This window comes from Scyliorhinus torazame, chromosome 1, assembly GCF_047496885.1.
Source record: "Scyliorhinus torazame isolate Kashiwa2021f chromosome 1, sScyTor2.1, whole genome shotgun sequence".
Taxonomy (NCBI): Eukaryota; Metazoa; Chordata; class Chondrichthyes; order Carcharhiniformes; family Scyliorhinidae; genus Scyliorhinus; species Scyliorhinus torazame.
Window position 1 is genome coordinate 371,697,017 of NC_092707.1, and position 21,948 is coordinate 371,718,964.

The window sequence follows — 21,948 nt, forward strand, 5'->3', positions numbered from 1 at the left end:
GGCTGCAAGCGGGATAAAAACAACAAGTAGAGAGGAGTTAGGTTGCTGATTGATAGTGACATCCATTGAAGAGGTGACTCATGATGTCGAGCAGGTGTCCGTGGCCTCAGGAGGTCGAGAGGTACAATGTAAGCCTTGCCTCCATCAGGGTGACCATTGGGAGAACCTTACATCTACTCAAGTTGTGATTCCATTGTCTGGACCACCATGCTGGCACCTTGCAGTACGCCCCAGATCTAGCTTGCCCAACTCGTGCAGCCCATGAAGACCCTGCACGTGACTCCCCCCACCCCTCCAGATTTCTGCAGGGGACTGCTCCTCCATTCAGACTGTTTCTCACCTACATTTGTTGCTGATTGCCGCACAATTGGGCCTCGCTTCAAGTGTCTCCCCTGCTGTCATTGTAACCCCTCCATTCGGCCGATTCAGATTGTGTGTGTGTGTGAGGGTGAATGTACGTGTGAGGATCAGTGAATAAGTGAAGGGGTATGATGGTGAGTATGTGTGTGCAAGGGTGAGTGTGTGCACGAAGGTGAGTGTGTGTGCATGGGTCGGTGAATGAGGGCGTGTGAGGGCGACTCTGTGCGGGAGAGAGGGGGGAATTGTTTTTGTGAGAAAGAGAAAAGGGTGAGTGTGTGTGCGTGTGAGGGAGTGGGAGATAAGAGTGAGTGTGTGTGCAAGAGAGAAGTTTCAGTGTATGTGTGCATGAGAAAGGAGTGAGTGTTTGTGTATAAGAAAGGGGTGAGTGGGCAGCACAGTGGCGCAGTGGTTAGCACTGCTGTCTCACAGAGCTGAGGTCCCAGGTTCGATCCCGGCTCTGGGTCACTGTCCATGTGGAGTTTGCGCATTCTCCCCGTGTTTGCGTGGGTTTCATCCCCACAGCCCAAAGATATGCAGGGTAGGTGAATTGGCCACGCTAAATTGCCCCTAATTTGGAAAAAAAAAGATTTTTTTTTCTAAATTTATAAAAAAGAAGAAAAAAGAAAGGGTGAGTGTGTGAGAGAGATAGAGGTAAGTGTGTGTGTGAGAGATGGAGATGAGTGCGTGTGTGTGAGAGATGAGGGTGAGTGTGTGTGTGAGAGATGGAGGTGAGTGTGTGTGTGAGCAAGATGTGTGTGTAAGAGAAGAAGAAATGTGTGTGTGTGTGAGGGATGTGTGTGTGTGAGATGGAGGTGAGTGTGTATGGGCTGAGTGGTTGTGAGGTGAAGGTAAAAGTGTGTGGGGTGAGTGTGTATGAGATGGAGGTGAGTGTGAGTGGCATGAGTGTGTGAGTGGCATGAGTGTGTGAGAGATGGGGGTGAGTGTGTGTGCGTGAGAGATGGAGGTGAGTGTGTGTGTGAGTGAGGTGTGTGTGTAAGAGAGGAAGAAAGGTGAGTGTGTGTGTGAGAGATGAGTGTGTGTGAGAAATGGGAGGTGAATGTGTGTGTGAGAGAGATGGGGGGACATGTGTGTGTGACTGGAGACTAATCTGTCTCTGCAGCATGCTGAGGCACTGGTGTCACTGACAGTAAATGTTGTGGACCTAAAATGTTTTGTTTTGCCTCTTTCATTGGTTCCGCATCAAGTTTTTTCCTTCCCCTCTTCTCCTAGGATACAGCTCCTCGGGTCCTGGAATCCTGCTGGCACTTCACCCACATGGCATGATTCATATAAGGCCATGACCCATAGGACATGATTCATATAAGCTTTCATGTTTAGCATTTATAGGCTATTGAGCACAAAATAAACTGAAGCCATATCTGCATTACATGCAGACACCCACACTTCCAAAGTATCCGTGGGATATCAATCAGAATTATTAATAACCCTGGCTGATATAACTTATTTGGGATCCAATGACAGAGTTCTGATATGGTACCGCTTGTGCTATGTCATAAATTCAGCAGAGGGGCAGCACAATGGCGCAGTGGGCAAGCCCTGCTGCCTCACGGCGCCAAGGTTCCAGGTTCGATCCCGGCTCTGGGTCACTGTCTGTGTGGAGTTTGCACATTCTCCCCCTGTCTGCGTGGGCTTCACCCCCACAGCCCAAAAGATGTGCAGGCTTGGTGGATTGGCCACGCTAAATTGCCCCTTAATTGGAAAAATGTATTGGGTACTCTAAATTCATAAAGAAAAAGAAAAATATAAATTCAGCAGAGGTTGCGGGTTGAACCTTGCAAACTTGCTTGTCTTGCTGGATCTAGCTAATCGCTTTGTAAACATGCTGAGCAGTTAGGGGAGACTGATAACTTCCATAATGGAAAATTGCTCGCCCATTGATCTGCTGTCGACAGGTTTTATAATCTGTTAATGGATGATGAGCCTCATTGACAAAATATCAAGCTTGTCAACAGTAAGTTGATGATTGGTGAGATCTTGAAATAATTGTATTTATGTGGTACATATTTGCACATTGTGCTATTTGTCTGACTTTCTTTCAGTTACATAACTGTACAGATAATGGTATTGGGCTAAGTCAACAGAAAATATGGTAATGCAAGGATTAATTAGCAATACAGAAAATTAACAGAAAAAAATCATTACACAGTAGAGAAACATTTAAAAGATTAGCAAACAACAAATTAGAATAGTTAATTTTGAATATAGAAGCACCATATTCCATCTTCTTCCCATGGATTTGATTTGATTTGATTTATTGTCACATGTACCGAAGTACAGTGAAAAGTATTTTTCTGCGGCCAAGGAATGTACACAGTACATACATAGTAGACACAAGAATAATCAACAGAGAACATTGACAAATGGTACATCGACAAACAGCGATTGGTTACAGTGTGGAACAAGGGGCCAAACAAAGCAAATACATGAGCAAGAGCAGCATAGGGCGTCGTGAACAGTGTTCTTACCGGAAACAGATCAGTCCGAGGGGGAGTCGTTGAGGAGTCTTGTAGCTATGGGGAAGAAGCTGTTCCTATGTCTGGATGTGCGGGTCTTCAGACTTCTGTACCTTCTGCCTGATGGAAGGGTCTGGGAGAAGGCAATGCCTGGGTGGGAGGGGTCTCTGATAATGCTGTCTGCCTTCCTGAGGCAGTGAGAGGTGTATATAGAATCAATGTGGGGGTGGCAAGTTTGTGTGATGCGTTGGGCTGCATTCATCACAGTCTGCAGTTTCTTGCGATCTTGGACCGAGAAGTTGCCATACCAGGCTGTGATGCAGCCGGATAGGATGCTCTCTATCGCACATCTGTAGAAGTTTGTGAGAGTCGATGCAGACATGCCAAATTTCTTTCGCTTCCGCAGGAAATAAAGATGTTGTTGGGCTTTCTTGACTGTTGCATCAACGTGAGTGGACCAGGACAGACTGTTGGTGATGGTGACCCCCATCAGTGATAGCCAATTTGATGTGATGGAGAGGCTAGTGCACCCATGCTCCCTTGAGCAATACAGGCAGGAGTTCCTTAATCCTGGAAGGGCCAATAATAGCAAAGCTGGAGGGAGCTGTAGAATTATCGATCGGGACAGAGCTGGGAGACCCTCGTTGAGGATCTGCATGCAAGTGAAAATGCAAAAAGGTCATTGGACACCTGTGTTGGGACAAAGGTCTCTTTAGGTCTCCTCTACTCACCCCTAATTTAGGGGGGCTAGAAAATATGTCTTAAAACTTGGCTGTCCCACTTTCAACTGGCTGGAGAACTACACCCTGCGGGATCCACCATCCTTCTGGTCAAAGAAAGAAAATGTTAAATTTTGCAACTCGTAATGCTCGAATACATGGATAATCTCAAGAGTGGCCGCCCAGAAAGATGAACTCCAATTATATCACATGAGAAATCAATACTCCAAATTGATGTTGCTGCCCTCAGTGGGACCCACCTTTCTGGGGAGGGGCAGCTGAAGGAACAAACATGTGTCCATGGAATTGGTTTTGCCTTCCGGAATAGGATCTTGGATGCATTGCTAGAGCTCACCAATTGTACATAGGAAAGACTCATAACAACTTCATCTGCACCTCAGCCATAACTAATATGCCACCACCATCAGTGCTTATGCCCCAAGCGATGACTTTGATGAAGATTTTACGAATAAGTTCTATACTGAAAAGAAAAAATATCATCCCGCTGGGGACTTTAATGCCAGGATCAGCCATTACTCTGCTGTCTGGAGCGAAACCATTGGGGAAAATGTGCATGGGAAAAACCAGGGCAAATGGTATCCTCCTGCTGACAAAGTGTGCCTCATTATAACAAAAACCCTCTTCTACCACTAGGACAAGTATAAAACCACATGGAAGTGTCCCAGACAAAAGCAGTGACACCTTCCGGATTATGTCATTGTTGATGTCAAGGATTTAAGTGCCATCTATATCTCTTGATTCACATGGGGGACTGATGCTTCCTGGACTTGTTGGATAGGTGATGAACATGCACTGAGCAGCAAGGTATCCCAAGGCCCAAAGATCCAAGAGGAAGAAGATCAATGTCTCAGCCCTAAAGCAGGTAGGCCGAAGAGAGGAATTCCAAATGCAGACCACAACCAATCTGGACCAATCGTCACACCTTCAGTACAATTCCAGAACAGTGGTTTCAAATAAAATCAGAAGTACTGCAACTCAAGGATGATCCAAAAAAAATCAACCTGGAAGATAAAGTAATAATAATAATAATCTTTATTTGTGTCACAAGTAGGTTTACATTAACACGGCAATGAATTTACTGTGCAAATCACCTCGTCGCCACACTCCGTAGTCTGTTCGGTACACTGAGGGAGAATTCAGAAAGTCCACCTATAGACCAAGGCCAAATGGCCAAAGTGTCCTACACTCACATGGATGATGTTTTTCTCCTTAAGGATGACAATGGCATCTGGCAATACTGGAAAGAACATTTTGAATGACTCCTCAACAGTGAATATGCACTGGCAGCTGATGCTCTCCAGGTTATCACCCAGCAACCTATGGAATCCATGGGTAAACCACCAACGATGGGAGAGCTGCCACAATCAATTAAGCAGGTGGAAAACAACAAAGCCTGTGTCCTAATGGTTTTCCAACTGAAGGTTTGAAAGAAGGCAGACTTTTTCTCGCAGACTTGGAAGAGAAAAGAACTCTTTCTCCAACTTCAAGGGAAACAAACCTTCCCGTGGAAACTCAAGGATGGAATTCCCCATTTCTTTTTCTAAGTACAGTGGTGGGCAGTTCCAGCAGTGCCATTCTCGCTGCCTGGAATGGTTAGAACTCATGTCTGATTCCGCGCTTGTAGCCAAATTAACTATGCACGAGTGAGCATCTCTCCAAATCACCTGGACAGTAGCTGATTTGTCCGGCTGCTGTCAGTTAGCTGGTTCAAAAATCCGGGAACCATACGTAAACACCCAGTCCCGCACATTCATATCACTCCCTCCAGCCCACCAGACTTTACGGCACTGTGCAGCATGTCCGCTATCCAGAGGCGGAAGACTAGCAGCCTCAAGAAGAAGGCTGTAACCCGACTCACCCACCATGGCCTCAAGGCCTTGATTCCAGGAGTCTGGGCACAGAGGCATGTCCTCCACACAAGGGGAGGCTCCAGGAAGCAAACCAACCTCACCTTTCCATCCTGGAAGGCTGTTGCCCAGGAGGTCAGTGCAACTGGCAGTTACACCAGAAGCGTCACAGAGTCCACTAAGCGGTTGAATGATCTCATTAAGTGGGTAGCCCTTATACTCCGGCAACTATCCCTGCAGATGTTCTGTATCCAGCCATTGTTGTGGTAGATATTACTGCCCTATCCCCCTTGAGCCCATCATCCGAGAGGCGCCCAAGCCCCACATGACCCTCTACCCACCCCATCTAGGGGCTGGTTTAGCACACTGGGCTAAATCGCTGGCTTTTAAAACAGACCATGGCAGGCCAGCTGCACGGTTCGATTCCCGTACCAGCCTCCCCGAACAGGCGCCGGAATATGGCGACTAGGGGCTTTTCACAGTAACTTCATTTGAAGACTACTTGTGACAATAAGTGATTTTCATTTCATTTTCATTTTTTCATTTCATTCTGGAGTTTGCATGCATCCAAATCCATTAAAAGATCTGATATTCTTTGTCCCCCTTGTTTGTGAGCACTTCATGCAGCCTTGTCCAGTTCCTCCCCCTTGGTCTTCCCTCTACCTTCCATTGTTTGTCATCCTCATCCACTTCCTGCACCTCTGCCGGCAAACACGCCCCTTCCCTCGCCTTGCATAACCCAGCCTCCACATTACCTCCTTGTCTTCATCAGCTTGCACCGGATCCCTGATCAAACTTTGCTCCACTGGAGCAGAGTGTCCATGAGCCCCACTGCATGGCATGTAGCTGGAGGCTAGGAAATGGTCTGCCCAAGCGGAGTGGCAATTAGCACAACAGGAGTAGCACGGTGATACTGCAGGTAGGCTTTGTATGTTGCACTCACCTCAAAATCCCGAGCAAACTGAGGCCCACCTTGTGCACATCACTCATGGCTTTGACGCTGATGTGATTTCCCTCTGGTGCAAAGTATGATTGCAAGGCCCGATGAGATTTTGGCGAGCAGTTGTGAGTAAACAACGTCAAATGCCGATCACGGCACCAGGCAGCAGGAGACCCGATTCACCATTAACCAACCACTGGAAGAATTGCAAACTGTTCTGAAGGCGGCGGGTTTCCAACTTTCCGGTTTCTATTGGATTCTCCCTTCCCATCTGCCACCAAACTCGCCGGGGGGGGGTGGTGGGAGAATTCCACCCCAAAGGACTCTCAATCTCTAACATGCATTCTCCTGAATCGCCCCCACTTCTCACGGTTCAGGAAATCCCCCCTGAGACGCAGTGTGGCTTTCGACCTTATAGAGGACTTGTCCAATATTGCCTTTGTTGCCAGATAAATTTAAGAAAAATGTAGAGAACAGCACCAGGAACTCTTCATTGCTTTCATCGACCCGACCAAAGCATTTGGCTCAGTAAATCATGAGCCTCCGTGCATTATGCTCCAAAGACTTGGATGTCTAACACATATCACAGTTCTGTAATTGCTTCATGACGATATGGCTGTAACTATCTTGAGTGGGATATGTGAAACAGGCGTCTTCCTTGGCAGCCACCTCTCTCAAAAGGCCACCATTGATGAGGAGATCCTCTGCCAGGTCAGATACATCAGCTCAGGCCGCTACAAACTATAGCAGTGAGTGTTTGTCAACAAAGACCTCCGCACGTCCACAGAAGTCGGAGTGCACAAAACAGTTGTCGTCACCACACTCCTGTACAGCGGTACGGCCTGGACTGCATATCAGTGACACGCAAGATATACGGGTTAAGAAATAACCCATTCGGACACTTAAAGACCCATGGTATAACCTAGCGAACCAAAGCAAATATCCTTGAATCTTAACTTCAACACGGTACTCCTAGAACAGTTATGTGCCCTTTAGTCTTAGTCTGCTAACCTCCAGCGGAGTTTTCTGTACTTAGGTCATGGGTGTGTCTGAATGGGAAGAGGATGTACATTCCACGTGGGAAATAATAACTGCTGGTGTAAATTTCCCCAAAATGCAGATTTACTGTCAATCTGGAGACTCTTAAATGTGGTGATGTGTTTCTGCATCAATCAGAACAGTGGCAAATGGAATTTAACCACAAAAAGTGAGAGACATTTTGGGAGGACAAACAAGGCAAGGGAATACACAATGAACCGTAGGACACTAAGACAGTACAGGGGACCAGAGGGACCTTGGGGTGCACGTCCAAAGATCCCTGAAGGAAGCATGCCAGGGAGATAAGGTTAAGAAGGCATATGGAACACTTGCCTTTATTAGCCAAGACATTGAATATAAGAGCAGGGTGCTGTATAAAATGCTTGTTGGGCCACAGCTAGAGTACCGTATGCTGTTGTGGTCGCCACACTGAAAGAAGGAAGTAATTGCACTGGAAAGGGTGCAGAGAGGGTTCACCAGGATGTTGCCTAGGCTGGAGCGTTTCAGCTCTGAAGAGAGGCTGGGTTCGCTGGGATTGTTTTCCTTGGGGCAGAGTAGGTTGAAGCTGATTGAGGTGTACAGAATTATGGGGGATGTAGATAGAGTGGATAGGAAGAAACAATAGGCACTTAGAAAGCCAATTTGCCCCCAAGTGGAAAATACCGGGCCTACGCAAAGCATCTGAATCGGCCACCCCGGGCTGTATTTAAATGGCTCCACAGCTCTTGCTCTCATTCATTGCAGGAAGATGGCAGTGAAGTAGCCTGCTCCTCGATTCACTGAAGGGGCCCTCACCCATATGCTGGATGCCACTGAGGGGCAGCAGTATGCCCTCGGCTGTCAGGAGACCCTCTCGCAAGATAATGAATCCCCCCTGGGAGACGGTTGCAGTGCTGGTCAGTGCCAGCGGCCTTCACAAGAGAACAGGGGTGAGGTGCCGCAAGAAGATGAATGATGTACTCGATCCTGCCAGGGTAAGTGCTCCTGGTCTCCTCTCTGCACTCCACCTTGCCCTCTCTCACCCCTCGAGGAATGCCACCTCGATCCCACATGCTGCCACCTCACAGGGCCCAAGCACCCCTCCTCCCACAAGCTTCTTTACACCCCCGGCACTCCTGGTCAAAACCCTCCCTGCTTACGTGTAGTGCCCACCCCTGCAAGGTATAATCGGCATCAGACCTGCCAAGCAGCCAGCTCACATCATTCCCATTTGTGTTGCTGCAGGATAAGTTTGCCCACAACCGCTGCGCGCAAGACGGTGGGGTGTCCGAGTTGAGGATCCTGGCTCCTTTCGAGGAGAGGGCCCTGGAGCTTGCAGGGAAGGAGCAGGACTGGGCCTGTGTTGAGAGCGAGGTGGGCCTGCGAGAGAAAAGTGAGGAGCCACTGCACCTTCATCCAGATGACCAGTGTCAAGTGAGTTCTGTCTAGCCCAAACCTTTCACCTAACCATGTACTAATGCCATGTTCCTTTCCTTGCAGGAACATTACCTGAACAGCCTGGTCCACCCACCAGCCGGGTCGCAAAGCCAGCCTTGACACAACCTTAGAGGCGATGTCGGAGGATGATACTGAAGAAGCGACCGGGTTATCACCTGTGCCATTCACCACTGCAGCGACACACACCTCGGTGCACAAATTTAGCAGGGAGGCTTCTGGGTCACTATCTGGTGAGCACCACACATCTTCTGATGCACATCAGGTGGCGGCAGGAACATCCCGGGCATCGAACAGTCAGGGGTCTGCTAGATCCGAGAACTCAACTGTGCCCCAACCAGGTGCAATGCCTCTGGATATGTTCATCCTTTAGCTCCTTGAGGTGCAAAGGCAAAGTCGGGAATACCAGGAGGGGGTGTCAGCGACACTCCTGTGACTTCAAGGTCGAATGGAGGGGTCCCAAAGCCTCCTGTCACAGGAGATGTTGCTGGCGATGCATGGCACCCAGGCCAACACTGCAAGGGTGGCGCCGTAGTGGAAAGCTTGGGGCAAGAGGTCAGATCCACGATGGGAGAACTCAAAAGCATGGCTCAGTCCCTGGAGATCATTGCTGAGGGGTTCAACTGCATGGTTCAGACAATGGTGGGTTTCCAGGACTGGCAGTACCAGGTGACGGTGAGGTTTCCAGAGCTCACTTCAACTGCCCATCATGTCCACCAGCGCCCGGAGAGGGGATGATCGACTGGAGTATAGCCCAGGGTCTACTGCCCAGGAAACCCAGGGAGTGACTAGTCAATTTGAATCCCCCTTTCTGAGACGGGCGCAACTCAAGCAGAGTGGGCGTGATGCGGCAACACCAGTGCCACGTGAAAGTAGACTTGGGTCCTCTAAGTCTCAGCTCTCCTGAGGAAGCCCACCAAGAGCCTCTGAGGCAAAAGGGCATGGACGCAAGCCGGCCACTGCCATCTCTGATCTGGCCCCGGGGGGTGCCCCCACGGTGGCCTGGCCCACGATCGGGGCCCACCGATCCGCGGGCGGGCCTGTGCCATGGAGGCACTCTTTTCCCTCCGCCTCGGCCACAGTCTTCACCTTGGCCGACGCGGAAGAGACCCCCCCCCGCGCATGCGTGGGGATGACGTCAGCAGCCGCTGACGCTCCTGCGCATGCGCGGACTTCCACCGCCCGGCGAAGTCCTTTCGACCCCGGCTGGCGTGGCGCCAAAGTCCTTTTCCGCCGGCTGGCGGCGCGCCAACCACTCCGGCGCGGTGCTAGCCCCTCAAGATGAGGGCTTGGCCCCTAAAGGTGCGGAGAAATCCGCACCTTTGGGGCGGCCCGATGCCGGAGTGGTTCCCGCCACTCCATCCCGCCGGGACCCCCCGCCCCGCCGGGTAGGGGAGAATCCCGGCCCAGAGTTTGATCAGTAAATTAGGCCAATAGGACAAATCAGTTTTGAATCCAGGTCCGCAGTTTCAGAACAGTTTCAGGACAGTCTCTTCCAAGAATTCAAACTAGCCTAAAAAGAAATTAAACGCATTTTAGGCAAGCAGTGTTCCTAGTCACAGAACATCCCAAATGTGCTTCACAACCAATGGATTCATAGAATCATAGAATTTACAGTGCAGAAGGAGGCCATTCAGCCCTTTGAGTCTGCATCGGCCCTTGGATAGAGCACTCTACCCAAGCCCACACCTCCACCCTATCCCTGTAACCCAGTAACCCCACCCAACCTTTTTTGGACACTAAGTGCAATTTAGCATGGCCAATCCACCTAACCTGCATATCTTTGGACTGTGGGAAGAAACCGGAGTACCTGGAGGAAATTCATGCAGACATGGGAAGAACGTGCAGACTCCGCACAGACAGTGACCCCAGCCGGGAATCGAACCTGGGACCCTGGAGCTGTGAAGCAACTGTGCTAACCACTATGCTAACGTGCGGCCACATTTTGATGAAAGCCTCTCTCAGAAACAAGTGGGAGGAGACACACGCAGACAGGGGGGAGAAGGTGCAGACTCCGCACAGACAGTGATCCAGCCGCTAATTGAACCTGGGACCATGGCGATATGAAGCCTCAGTGTAAACCACTGTGCCACGGTGCTGCTTTGACTTTATTCTTGAAGCGGAGTCACTGTTATTTTGCAGGTAAATGTGCCCGCCAGTTTACACACAGCAAGGATCCATATGCAGCAAATGAATGTATAGCCAGATTATTTACTTTTGATAATGTTGGTTGGGGTGGGGGAGGTGAGGGGGGAAAGATGTTATCCAGGGCACAGAGATACTCCTGTTATTATATGAGGTGTTTTGTTTCTTTGCTCAGATTATGAATGCCTTGTTCATGGTTCATAGTAACATTTTAGAGGTAATTTTAGTTCTGGGGAGATTTAAGTTCACGTTGAAAATGGGATAAATGCAACTAAAGCAGCTTGGAGACTATTACACTTAAAAGGTTGGGGCCGTGTTGACTTCAGGTGTTAACAAGTTGGAAGGTAAAATAATAAAACAACAAGTTGGCTTACCTAGCTGGAGAATTCAGATGAGGTGTATACCCTGCTGGCAAAGAAATGTAACCTGGAGAGTTTTATTTTGGGAGGTAAGTGTTCCAATTAGTTTAAAAGCATTTGGTAAGCTCTGGGAGGCTACATTGTCATGGAGATGGGTGGAGCTTAAGGAAGTTCTGGGGTTGGAATGTATCTGTGTGTTTGCTAGGAGAGTAAGTGTTCTGCATCAGGGGAAAAGATGCTGCTGCGAGCAGGTTCCAGGCAGCAAAAGTATTGCTGTTAGTTGGCTCTATGTTATTGGGGCTCAGGTGAAGTCCCAGGAGTAATTTGATAGTTCTGTGCAGTTAGGGCTCAGTAGAAGGTCTTGGGGAGCTGAGTAGGTGGTAGAAGGTCACTGATCCGCTTTGAAAGGATTAGGTCTCAGAAGAAGCCTTGGGATCCATTTATAGCTTGGTGTAGCTGGAAAGATTTGAGCTTAGTGAAATCCAGGGTCACTTCCGGCCCTGTGAAGCTAGCCAGCTATTAAAGCGCTGAAATTGCGCCAGTAGTGGCTGGAGTGCAGATTTAGAAATCCAAGGGAACAGAGTCTCGGGTGACAAGATTGAAATCCTGGGAGGTGTGCAGTCATTGAGGCAGCCCATGTTGCAGCGGATTTGAGAAATTCAAAGGCTTAGTGATCTTTGAAAGTGAAAAGTTTGGAATACCTGAGGAGGGAGGTAGTTTCAACAAAATTAATTGACTCACAGAGTTTACTGACATATAGCCAGATTGCGGGAAATCGATGGGATTTGTCTTGGTTGCATTTTCTATTTATTGTGAAGTGTGGCCACAGTTTGCCTGTTAATTCACCAGTGACTCACATTAAACCTGAATGTTGGAGTACAAGATAGATATTGGAAATTGTTTTATCTTTTTGACCTTTCATCGTAACATTTATATTTGTTTGTTCAAAACCCATGGCAACTTCTGGCTTTATTACCTCAGCACGTGACTTGAATCTCAAATTTTGTCTACTTTTAAAATATTATTGTTCCCTAACTGGATTTTACCAAAAATCTGGGGGTCTGGTCTAGGATCATAACAGTTTCAGTAAACTGGCAGAGTCTAGCAGCTCCAATATTGGAGCACTTGAGTATTGCACCAAAGATTATGGTTCCCAAAATAAACAAGCAGGTCACCTCTATTTCTGATATCACAGAATATCTTTGATCTATGGAGTTAATTTCATTATAATATTAGCAATGGGTATCCTTCTGTCTATGGATACATCTAGAGTGCCAGTCAAAAGAGGGGTTTAGAAAAAGTGGTACTAGTTGGTTTTGCACTGGGGGGAAAAAAAACTATTAAAAATATTCCCAGAAGAGGAATATTTAGGAGGGCTATCTATAATTGAGTTATAACTTTCTTTGGGGATAGATACCAAGATCCATGGGTGGGTGCTACTACTACCACTGAAAGATTCATCCTGCCCAAGGGTGGAGGCAGAGCGGCTGCAGGGGCTGGGGGCCCCGACGGCTTCCCCGTAGAATTTTATAAGAAGTTCTCGGAGCTGCTGAGCCCGCTCCTGATGAGAACCTTCAATGAGGCAAAGGAGAAAGGGATCCTCCCTTCGACAATGTCGCAGGCATTGATCTCGCTTATCCTGAAGAAGGAGAAGGATCCGCTTCAGTGTGGGTCCTACAGGCCGATATCGCTCCTGAACGTGGATGCCAAGCTGTTGGCAAATATTCTGGCCACCAGAATAAGGACTGTGTCCCAGGAGTGATTGGAGAGGACCAGATGGGTTTTGTTAAGGGCAGGCAGCTGAACGCGAATGTGAGGAGGCTCCTGAATATTATCATGATGCCCTCGGAGGGGGGGGGAGGTGGAGGTGGTGGCTGCGATGGACGCGGAGAAGGCCTTTGACAGGGTGGAGTGGGAGCATCTGTGGGAGGCGCTAGGCAGGTTTGGATTTGGGGAGGGATTTATAGGGTGGGTCAAGCTGCTGTAGCAGGCCCCTGTAGCGAGTGTGCCAAAAAACGGCTAAGGTCGGAATATTTCAGGCTGCATCGAGGGACGAGACAGGGGTGTCCCCTGTCCCCGTTGCTGTTTGCCCTGGCAATCAAGCCGTTGGCCTTTGCGCTCAGGACTTCGGGGGATTGGAGGGGACTGGTGCGCGGAGGGGAGAAGCACCGGGTCTCCCTCTACGCGGACAACCTGCTGTTGTATATTTCGGACCTGTTAGAGGGGATGGGGCAGGTCATGCGGATCCTGGGGGACTTCGGGAGGTTCTCAGGGTATAAGTTGAACGTGGGGAAGTGTGAGCTGTTCGTGGTCCACGGTAGGGGCCAGGAGGAGAGACTGAGGGAGCTCCCGCTCAGGATAGTGGAGAGGAGCTTTCGGTACTTGGGGATACAAGTGGCCAGGAACTGGGATGCCCTGCACAGGCTCAACTTAACCCGGCTAGTGGAGCAGATGGAGGGAGAGTTTAAAAGGTGGGATATGCTCCTGCTTTCCTTGGCAGGACGGGTGCAGACTGTGAAGATGACGGTTCTCCCCAGGTTCCTCTTCGTGTTTCAGTGCTTCCCCATTTTCATCCCCAAGTCCTTTTTCAAGCGGGTGAATAGGATTGTTGCGGGATTTGTGTGGGCGAATAAAACCCCGCGAGTCAAAAGGGTATCCTTGGAGCGTAGCCGGGGTGGGGGGAGGACTGTCTCTGCCGAACTTTTGCGGTTATTACTGGGCGGCCAATGTGGCCATGATCAGGAAATGATGATGGAGGAGGGGGCGGTTGGAGGCGGCGTCGTGTAGAGGCACCAGTCTAGGGGCACTTGTTACTGCTCCGCTGCCATTCTCGCCGGCACAATACACCACGAGTCCGGTGGTGACGGTGGCACTGAGGATCTGGGGGCAGTGGAGGAGACACAGGGGAGAGGAGGGGGCCCCGGTGTGGACCCCGATACGGAATAACCACAGATATGCTCCGGGTAGGTTGGATGGGGGATACCAAGGCTGGTATAGGGCAGGTATTAGGAGGATGGAGGACCTGTTTATAGACGGGACTTTCCCTAGCGTGGAGGCGCTGGAGGAGAGGTTCGGCCTACCCCCGGGGAATGCGTTCAGGTACCTCCAGGTTCGGGACTTTCTTAGAAAACAGGTGGGGACATTTCCGCTGCTGCTCCCGTGTAGGATCCAGGACAGGGTGGTGTCTGGCATCTGGGTAGGGGAGGGGACGGTGTCGGACATATATCAGGAGCTGCAGGAGGTGGAGGAAGCCTCAGTGGAGGAGTTGAAGGGCAAGTGGGAGGAGGAGCTGGGTGAGGACCTGGATGAGGGCCTGTGGGCCAACGCCCTGGGCAGGGTGAACTCCTCCTCATCATGTGCCAGGCTCAGTTTAATTCAGTTTAAGGTGGTGCATCGGGCACATATAACGGCAGCAAGAATGAGTAAGTTTTTTGGGGTGGAGGACAGGTGCCTGAGATGTGCAGGGAGTCCGGCGAACCATGCCCATATGTTTTGGGCATGCCCGGCGCTTAAAGAATTCTGGCAGGGGTTTGCGAGGTGATGTCTAGGATTTTGGACACTCGGGCGAAGGCGAGTCCAACAGTAGCGATATTTGGGGTGTCGGAGGATCCGGGAGTGCAGGAAGCGAAAGAGGCCGAGGTACTGGCCTTTGCCTCCCTGGTAGCCCGGAGACGGATCTTGTTAATGTGGAGGGACTCGAAACCCCCGGGTGTGGAGACCTGGGTTAGCGATATGGCGGGGTTCCTCAGCCTGGAGCGAATAAAGTTCGCCTTGAGAGGGTACTTAATGGGGTTCACCCGGCGGTGGCAACCTTTCCTTGACTTTCTAGGGGAGCAGTAAGTGTCAGCAGCAGCAGCATCCTGGGGGGGAGTGGGGGGGGGGGGGGGGGGAGCGGGTTCAGGTGGGGTTATTGTTGATATAATGTGAGTTGGGCATGGAGACAAAACCCACCTTGTTCTGTTTAAAAAAAAGTAAAAACTTTTCTGTTGTGTAAGTAGTTTCACTGTAAGCTTTGGGATATGCTGATTGTTATTTTTTATTATCTGTATTTCTATTTTTGTTATGTAAAAGCGCTCTTTGGAAAAACTTTAATAAACCATTCATTAAAAAAAAAGATTCATCCTGGTATTGAGGTGCCAGATGTTAGAGATGCTGGCAACAAGAAAATTCCTCGCATAGGAATTCTTCCCACCATCTATTAACCCATTTTGCAACCACTGCCCTCCAACGTTACAGGTTATATATTTGGGTTCAATTCGGGCAGCACAGTGGCACATTGGATTAGCACTGCTGCCTTACGGCGCCGAGGACCCAGGTTCGATTCCGGCCCTGGATCACTGTCCGTGTGGAATTTGCACATTCTCCCCATGTTTGCATGGTTTCGCCCCCACAACCCAAAGATGTGCAGGGTAAGTGGATAGACCACACTAAATTGCCCCTAAATTGGAAAAAATTAATTGGGTACTCTAAATTTATAAAAAAATATATATATTTGGGTCAAATTAAGGTTCTACCACCAACCTAAATTGGCTGAAAATGGAAGCCTGAGTTTGTATTTTCAATACCTGGTACTACATTAAAATCTGAATTACATCCTGAAAATTTCATGTCCTGGTAATGGAACTTAGGTGATGGCATCCTTCCCTGCTTGGCTCCCATGACATCAACAGAATCATAGAATTTATAGTGCAGAAGGAGGCTATTTGGCCCAACGAGTCTGCACCGGCCCTTGGACAGGGCACCCTACTTAAGCCCACACCTCCACCTCATTCCAGTAACCCAGCAACCCCACCCAACCATTTTGGACATTAAGGACAATTTAGAATGGCCAATCCATCTCACCTGCACATTTTTGGACTGTGGGAGGAAACTGGAGCACCCGGAGGAAACCCACGCAGACACGGGGAGAACGTGCAGGCTCCGCACATACAGTGACCTAAGCAGGAATCGAACCTGGGACCCTGGCGCTGTGAAGCAATAGTGCTAACCACTGTGCTACCATGCCGCCAAGGTCACCAAAATGTCACCAGAAACTCCATTTAGTCATCTGCCTGGAATTTCTTCAGATGAAACCCTGAGGAAATTTATAGTATATAGTTTTCTAATAGTCCCTTTGTAAATCAGGTTTTGCAAATGTATAAATTCACTGAAGTGCAATAAGGCAGCCAATCATAGTGAAACCTTATTTAAATGTTGATTACAATGCACCATCTGTTTCATCTGTATTGCTTAGAACGACACAGTTCAGCTGGATGTCATTCCTCCCATCATGACTGTGCTGGCTCATTGAAAGAGTTTTCCATTAGTTCCACTCCCCTGCCCTTTCCCGTCAGTCCTGTAGATCTTTCCTTTTCACATATATTTTCAATTCCCTTGTCAAATTTACTCCTGAATCTGCTCCCACTTTCCTTGCTGGCAGTCCACTCTAAATTCTAACAACTTGCGATGTGAAAGAAACTCTCCACACCTGTACGCGATTCTTTAATCCTTTAAGGCTACAATCATTGTTTTGTTTCTATTCACAGCGGTTTACCTCTGCAAGCGGACAATGCAAAATAAAGCACGGCTTGAGTTAGCAGACTATGAAGCTGTGAGTACTCTTTTGATTCATTTAACTTGAATGACAGCATTTACTGACTGTTTGGATAAGCATTGAGTGACTCACCAAACATCTGAGTGTCGTCGTCATTAGGTGCTTAAAAATATCTCACACGCTTCAGTTTTCCGAAAATGTCTCTCAAGCTTTAAAATAGTTTTGAGTTTGAATTTTGAATTGCAATGAGCTGACTAATGCTCAAATTATGAAGTGCATGTTAAATGAGTCATAGACTAATTATTTTAGGACTGTTTTTCACCCGAGATCCTATTATGCGATTGTACGAGACAACCACAAACAAAGCCTTGAGATTCTTACAGAAGCTGCTCAGACAGCTAGCACATGTCAAAACAATGGCAAACCACTTGCAGCAGCAAACAAGACCTCATTTAAAAGATTAACAATTAAAATTTGCAACCATTTAAAAAAAAATGCTTCTTTGAATGCAAAAACCTCAACCCCAGCTAAAGGATTTGCTGGGCTATCGATAAAAGGCAGGGGAGTGGGTTTGAGGGATTCCTCGCCAAAGAGCAGGTATCAACACAACAGGTGGAACCTAACTACTCTTAGCACAGAAGCCCAGAGGTTGTGGTAATCCTTTGTTTAAATAACTATGTTTGTATTTTGGGACCATAAAGAAATTATGGCATGAAATATCCACCAAAGCAGTGACACACAAATGACATGTAGAAGGAAGTGGGCACGTTAAATACACGTTCACCTGATTTTCTGATCTCACTGCATCTGTTCCTGCAGCAGAATATTGACAGGGGAAAATCTACTATACAACCTTAACTGCAATGTGTTAAATGCCAGCTACCTCTCTTGGTAGAATGATAAAGATTTAACGGTGTTGCAATATATTGAACAGGCACTTCTGATATCAGTGACTGTGCACAATATAGACCACAGAATCATATAAGTTAACAGTACAAAAGGAATCCTCTTCGCTAATTGTGTATCAGCTGGAGGTGAGTCATCGCCGATGCCCGCACATCCTGCTGGATCCCTTTTTAAAAATTAAAGGTGAAGTCCATCTTAAAAGCGTAGGTCCCTGTAATTGTCCAGACACAAAAATTATAAAAGCCAAAACAAAACTGGATCTTCAGCTGGTAGTGCCACTACCCTGCACGTTCCGCAAAGTGCCTTCTTCTGCTTCAAATGTTTATCCAATTTGCTCCTAAAAAATACAATTCTCTTTGCCTCAGTAACACATTGTTACGGAGAATTACAACAACCCTCATGTGTAAAAAAAATCTCAATGTCAGCTCTTGACTTCATTACAGTGCAAGGATCCTCCTGTTAACCTCTGTTTACCCCTTGTTTATTCAATTTTTTCTTTTGTTTTGGCTTTTATAATTTTTGTGTCTGGACAATTACAGGGACCTAAACTTTTAAGATGGACTTCACCGTTAATTTTTAAAAAGGGATCCAGCAGGATGTGCGGGCATCGGTGATGACTCACCTTGATGGATTTGGCTGGCGGCCAATGAGCTGTTTACTTTGCCAGGCTCTTGCCTGATAGTCTGTGCTGGTTGGTGCTGACCATTCCAGAATCTTCTGCCAGGGACAGGAAGGCTTCATCTGTTTTTTAGATTTGGTTAGATCAAGAAGCTAGAAGACCACAGTCCTGGGGCGGGATTCTCCGACCCCCCACCTGGTTGGAGAATCACCAGGGGTCGGTGTGAATCCCGCCCTCGCCGTCCTCCTAAATCTCCAGCCCCCCAAACATCGGCCCGGCGTGAGTCGCGCCACCCGCCTCGGGAATGGCGGGGTCTGGCGTGACTCAATGGGCGCCGGGGCTGCCCGAATTCTCCGGCCCGCGATGGGCCGAAGTCCCGCCTGTCTTTTGCCAGTCCCGCCGGCGTAAATTGGAGTAGGTCTCTTACCAGCGGGACCTGGCAGCGCGGGCGGACTCCGGGGTTCTTGGAGGGGCGCGGGGAGATCTGGCCCCGGGAGGTGCCCCCAAGGCGGCCTGACCCGCGATCCGGGCCCACCGATCCGCGGGCGGGCCTGTGCCATGGGGGCACACTATCCTTCTGCACCGGAGGCTGTACCAGTCCGCCATTCCTGGTGTGAAAACAAAGCCCTCTGCGCATGCGCGGGGATGACGCCAGCACGCGCTGGCACTCCCACGCTTGCGCCAATTCGCACCGGCCGGCGGAGGCCCATCAGCGCCGGTTGGCGTGGTGCCAAGCCCCTTTCCCGCCGGCCGGCGGGGCGCAAACCACTCTGGAGCGGGCCTAGCCCCTGATGGTGCTGAGGATTCCTCACCTTTGGGGCGGCCCGACGCCGGAGTGGTTCATGCCACTCCGTCCCGCCAGGACTCCCCGCCCTGCCGGGTAGGGGAGAATCCCGCCCCTGATCTCTCTCTTACTGATGAACACTATCTGAAGGTTCAAAGTAAAGACCTTTCTCGTTCTACAGTCAGATTGAGCTGCAAGGATGTTCAATCCAGCAACAGCTCTGGGCAGGGCCAGTTGTTTAAAGGACTCTTTTAAATCTTGTGAGGGGAACTCTGTTTTTCCCCAGTAAAGCTAGGGTCATTCTGATGGAGTTGGAAACAAATAAGAATTACTCAGGCCTAGGGTGGATTTTCTGAGTGAAGGCCCAATTTAATAAAAGTGGAAGTGACTCCCCAGAGGGAATCCCACCGACTGGGGAATCAGACTGAATGTTCTAGCCAGAAGATACTTGTTAACCATCCAACCAGTGGTTTGCAGTCACTCTGTGTCCGGAAAGACAGTCAGCTGAGAAAGCAAATTCAATATCCGAAGTAAGGGCACTCTTTCATCTCACATTAATCCTCTTTTATTTTTCCACTCCCCTCCCTCTGTGTGTGTATGTTTTGTGTGTGTTAGGTAGAGGGTGGGACGGAAAAAGGGGAGATAGTAGATTAGCTGGCCGTTTTTCTAGTATAATGATTGCATACCTTATCTCTATTTTTGTTTCAATAAACAGTTCTTGTCTTTTACTTACAAATCTGTTAACTGTAAATCATTGGAGCAGTCAAGGGCCAAAGATCTCAGAAATATAAGACAAATTATTGATTACTTCACTTTTGTTGGGACTCTCGGGTCTGTGGGGCCGGAATCGACCGCGCACTAACCCAGGATGTCACTAGAACAGCCTTGGTCCAAACATGGAGGAAGAAGCTGAACTCAAACGGTGAAGTAAAAATGACTACACTAGATATCAAAGCATCAAGCAGCTCAGGCAAAAGTGAAGCCAGTGGGAATCTGGGAAAACTCTCCACTGGTTCAAGTCACACCAACCACAAAGCAAGATGATTATGGTTGTTGGGGGCCCATCATCTCTGCCCAAGGATACTGCTGCGGGAGTTCCTCCGGGTAGTGTCCTAGTCCCAACCATCTTTTGTTGCTTCACCAATGACCTTCTCCCATCGTAAGGTCAGAAGTGATGCTGTTTGCTGATGATTGCACAGTGTTCAATATTATTTGTGACTCCTCAGATGGTAATGCAGTCCATTCATTCAACATAAGGATCCTCCAAGATTGGCCAAGAGTCTCCAGGAATTGAAGATAATCACCAGGATAACATTGTGTGCAAACCTGGAGAAAAATGATCAGAACATTAAAAACGATCATTGGTCATTTTCTTTCACATTTCTCTACCAAATATAAAAATAGTTGGCAGTCAACCTTCATCCAATTGGATAATCACTCTTTTTGATTTCCAAGTGGCATAAGAGGGCAACGGGTGACAACGATGGATCTGTTGACTGACTAATGGTTGAGCATGGGGCAAGACATGTGATGAAACCGCCAGGAATAAACTTAATCACAGTTGGCAACCCCAATGCATCAAGACAACATTGAGGCTTGAGCTGATAAGTGGCAAATAACATTCACACCACACAAGTGCCAGGCTTTGACCATCTTCACCCAGAGAGAATCTAACCACCTTAAAGTCACATTCAATAGCATTACCATCACTGAATCCCCTACAATCAGCATTTTGGGGGCTCCCGTTGACCATAAACTGCCTCGATCAGCCATATAAATACTGTCGCTACAAGAGCAGGTCAGAGGATGGAATACTAGCCGCTTGACTGGAAGATTGCCGTTCCAACTTCATTCAAGGAGGTCAACACTGCCTAGGACTTGGCATCTAACTTCATTGGCATCCCAATCACTTCAACATTTACTCCCTCTACCAACAACACAGAGCAGTATTTGAAAAGACTGCAGTAACTAAACAAGCCTCCTTCAACAGCATCTTCCAAACGCATTATCTCTACCATCTAGTAGAACAAGGGCAGCAGACAAATGGGAACATCATCAGCCACAGGTTTCCCTCACAGCCATACACCAACCTGACTAGGAATTACATCGTCGTTTCTTCACTGTTACCAGGTCTAATTCATGGAACTTGCTTCCTCATTGCACAGTGAATGCATATACACCATTAATGCTTCAACACCACCTTCTCAAGGGCAATTAGGGATGAGCAGAAAATACCATCTCAATGCTTCATGTATTCAGACCCACTTTGTAGTCATGTTTCCACGGCAGCTTTACTAAGGTGCGGCAATGCGGAGTCCCATTTGTCTCCTTGTTGCCTCTTGGAAAATACCTGCATAGTTCCCATGAAAGAATAAGAAGAAAAGGGAAATCTATGTTAAATCCCTTATTACCCATCTCTATTGCACTGGAAATCATCCTACACAAGGGCTTTCCAGTCCTGGTTTCCAGGACATACTGAGAGACATGCGGCAGGCCACTCTGAGGTCCACTAACATTCAGTGGGATTGCAGGATCCCAGTAATGGGGGGAGGGATGGAACTCTCAGTGCATCTACACTCTATGACCTCTGTGTATCAGTATACTATTTGTAATGTATGGTCTCTCTATATCATTATGGTTCGGGCAGCATGGTCGGCGCAGGCTTGGAGGGCCGAAGGGCCTGTACCTGTGCTGTACTTCTCTTTGTTTTTTGTACTGGTGCTGTATGATCTCTATTTCAGCATGGCATTGGTACTGTATGGTCTCTCT

At 48.4% G+C, this 21,948-nt stretch overlaps 1 protein-coding gene across 3 annotated transcripts in view; it reads left to right on the forward strand.

Annotated features, from left to right (window-relative positions):
• Positions 1 to 21,948, forward strand: part of LOC140426578 (regulator of G-protein signaling 7) — a 699,692-nt gene that overhangs the window by 542,543 nt on the left and 135,201 nt on the right. For all 3 annotated transcript variants that reach the window (XM_072511531.1, XM_072511522.1, XM_072511539.1), the window contains exon 7: positions 16,863 to 16,927. In XM_072511531.1, coding sequence (XP_072367632.1) covers positions 16,863 to 16,927 — 65 coding nt within the window. The remainder of the gene's footprint in view (positions 1 to 16,862; positions 16,928 to 21,948) is intronic.